Genomic DNA, 519 nt, shown 5'->3' with positions numbered 1-519 from the left:
GGTCAGGTGAGGAAAAGATCTTTTGGAGGTTGCCGGCGGGTTCTCACTTCTTTCGAGACCGACTGAGCCCTCTATATATTTATCCCTCCGACCAGATTCGATGCTTCTGCTTCGTGTTCTCACACGACCACCCAGTAAGCTGACTCCTAATGGTTCAAAAATATCTCCCAAGCCTCCATCTGACTCATTCTCCCCTAGATTCTCGTCGTTGTTGACTCCTAGGCTCCCCTTGGTTTCTCGACTCATAATTTCTAATCCCAATTCCTTACCAAATTCGTGTTGGTCTCTTTCACTGTGTTGTTTCTTCAGAGACAAGTCTTCTTTCTCATGCTCTGGATTGGTCCCGAGCACGAAGTTCCCACCTGGGGTTCTCTGGGTCCCCTCCGACCTTTCTGGAATCTTCTGACTCAGATGCTGGACCACACTTGCCCCTTTTCCTGTCTGTCCCGAGGTAATGTCGAGCAATTCCCTTATCCTCCCGCTGTAGGTCAGAACCTCCGGGCCTACCTGGCTTCTTGG

At 50.3% G+C, this 519-nt stretch overlaps 2 protein-coding genes across 2 annotated transcripts in view; both read left to right on the top strand.

The window, feature by feature from the left end:
- The window catches only part of CSUI_009623 (uncharacterized protein), a gene marked incomplete at both ends in the record, with an annotated part of 262 nt that extends 157 nt beyond the window's left edge, over positions 1-105 (top strand). The window contains one exon of the mRNA XM_068069736.1: positions 7-105. Coding sequence (XP_067918289.1) covers positions 7-104 — 98 coding nt within the window. The remainder of the gene's footprint in view (positions 1-6) is intronic.
- Positions 106-337: 232 nt separating this feature from the next.
- CSUI_009622 (uncharacterized protein) lies at positions 338-463 on the top strand (the record flags this gene model as incomplete). The annotated part of the gene is made up of 1 exon (XM_068069735.1): positions 338-463. A coding segment is annotated over one exon (123 nt), but the record flags the coding sequence as incomplete, so codon positions are not given.
- Positions 464-519: the final 56 nt, after the last annotated feature.

This window comes from Cystoisospora suis (genome assembly GCF_002600585.1).
Source record: "Cystoisospora suis strain Wien I chromosome Unknown contig_5823, whole genome shotgun sequence".
Taxonomy (NCBI): domain Eukaryota; phylum Apicomplexa; class Conoidasida; order Eucoccidiorida; family Sarcocystidae; genus Cystoisospora; species Cystoisospora suis.
Note: the sequence above shows the minus strand (reverse complement) of the source record. Positions and strands in the feature narration are given on the sequence as shown.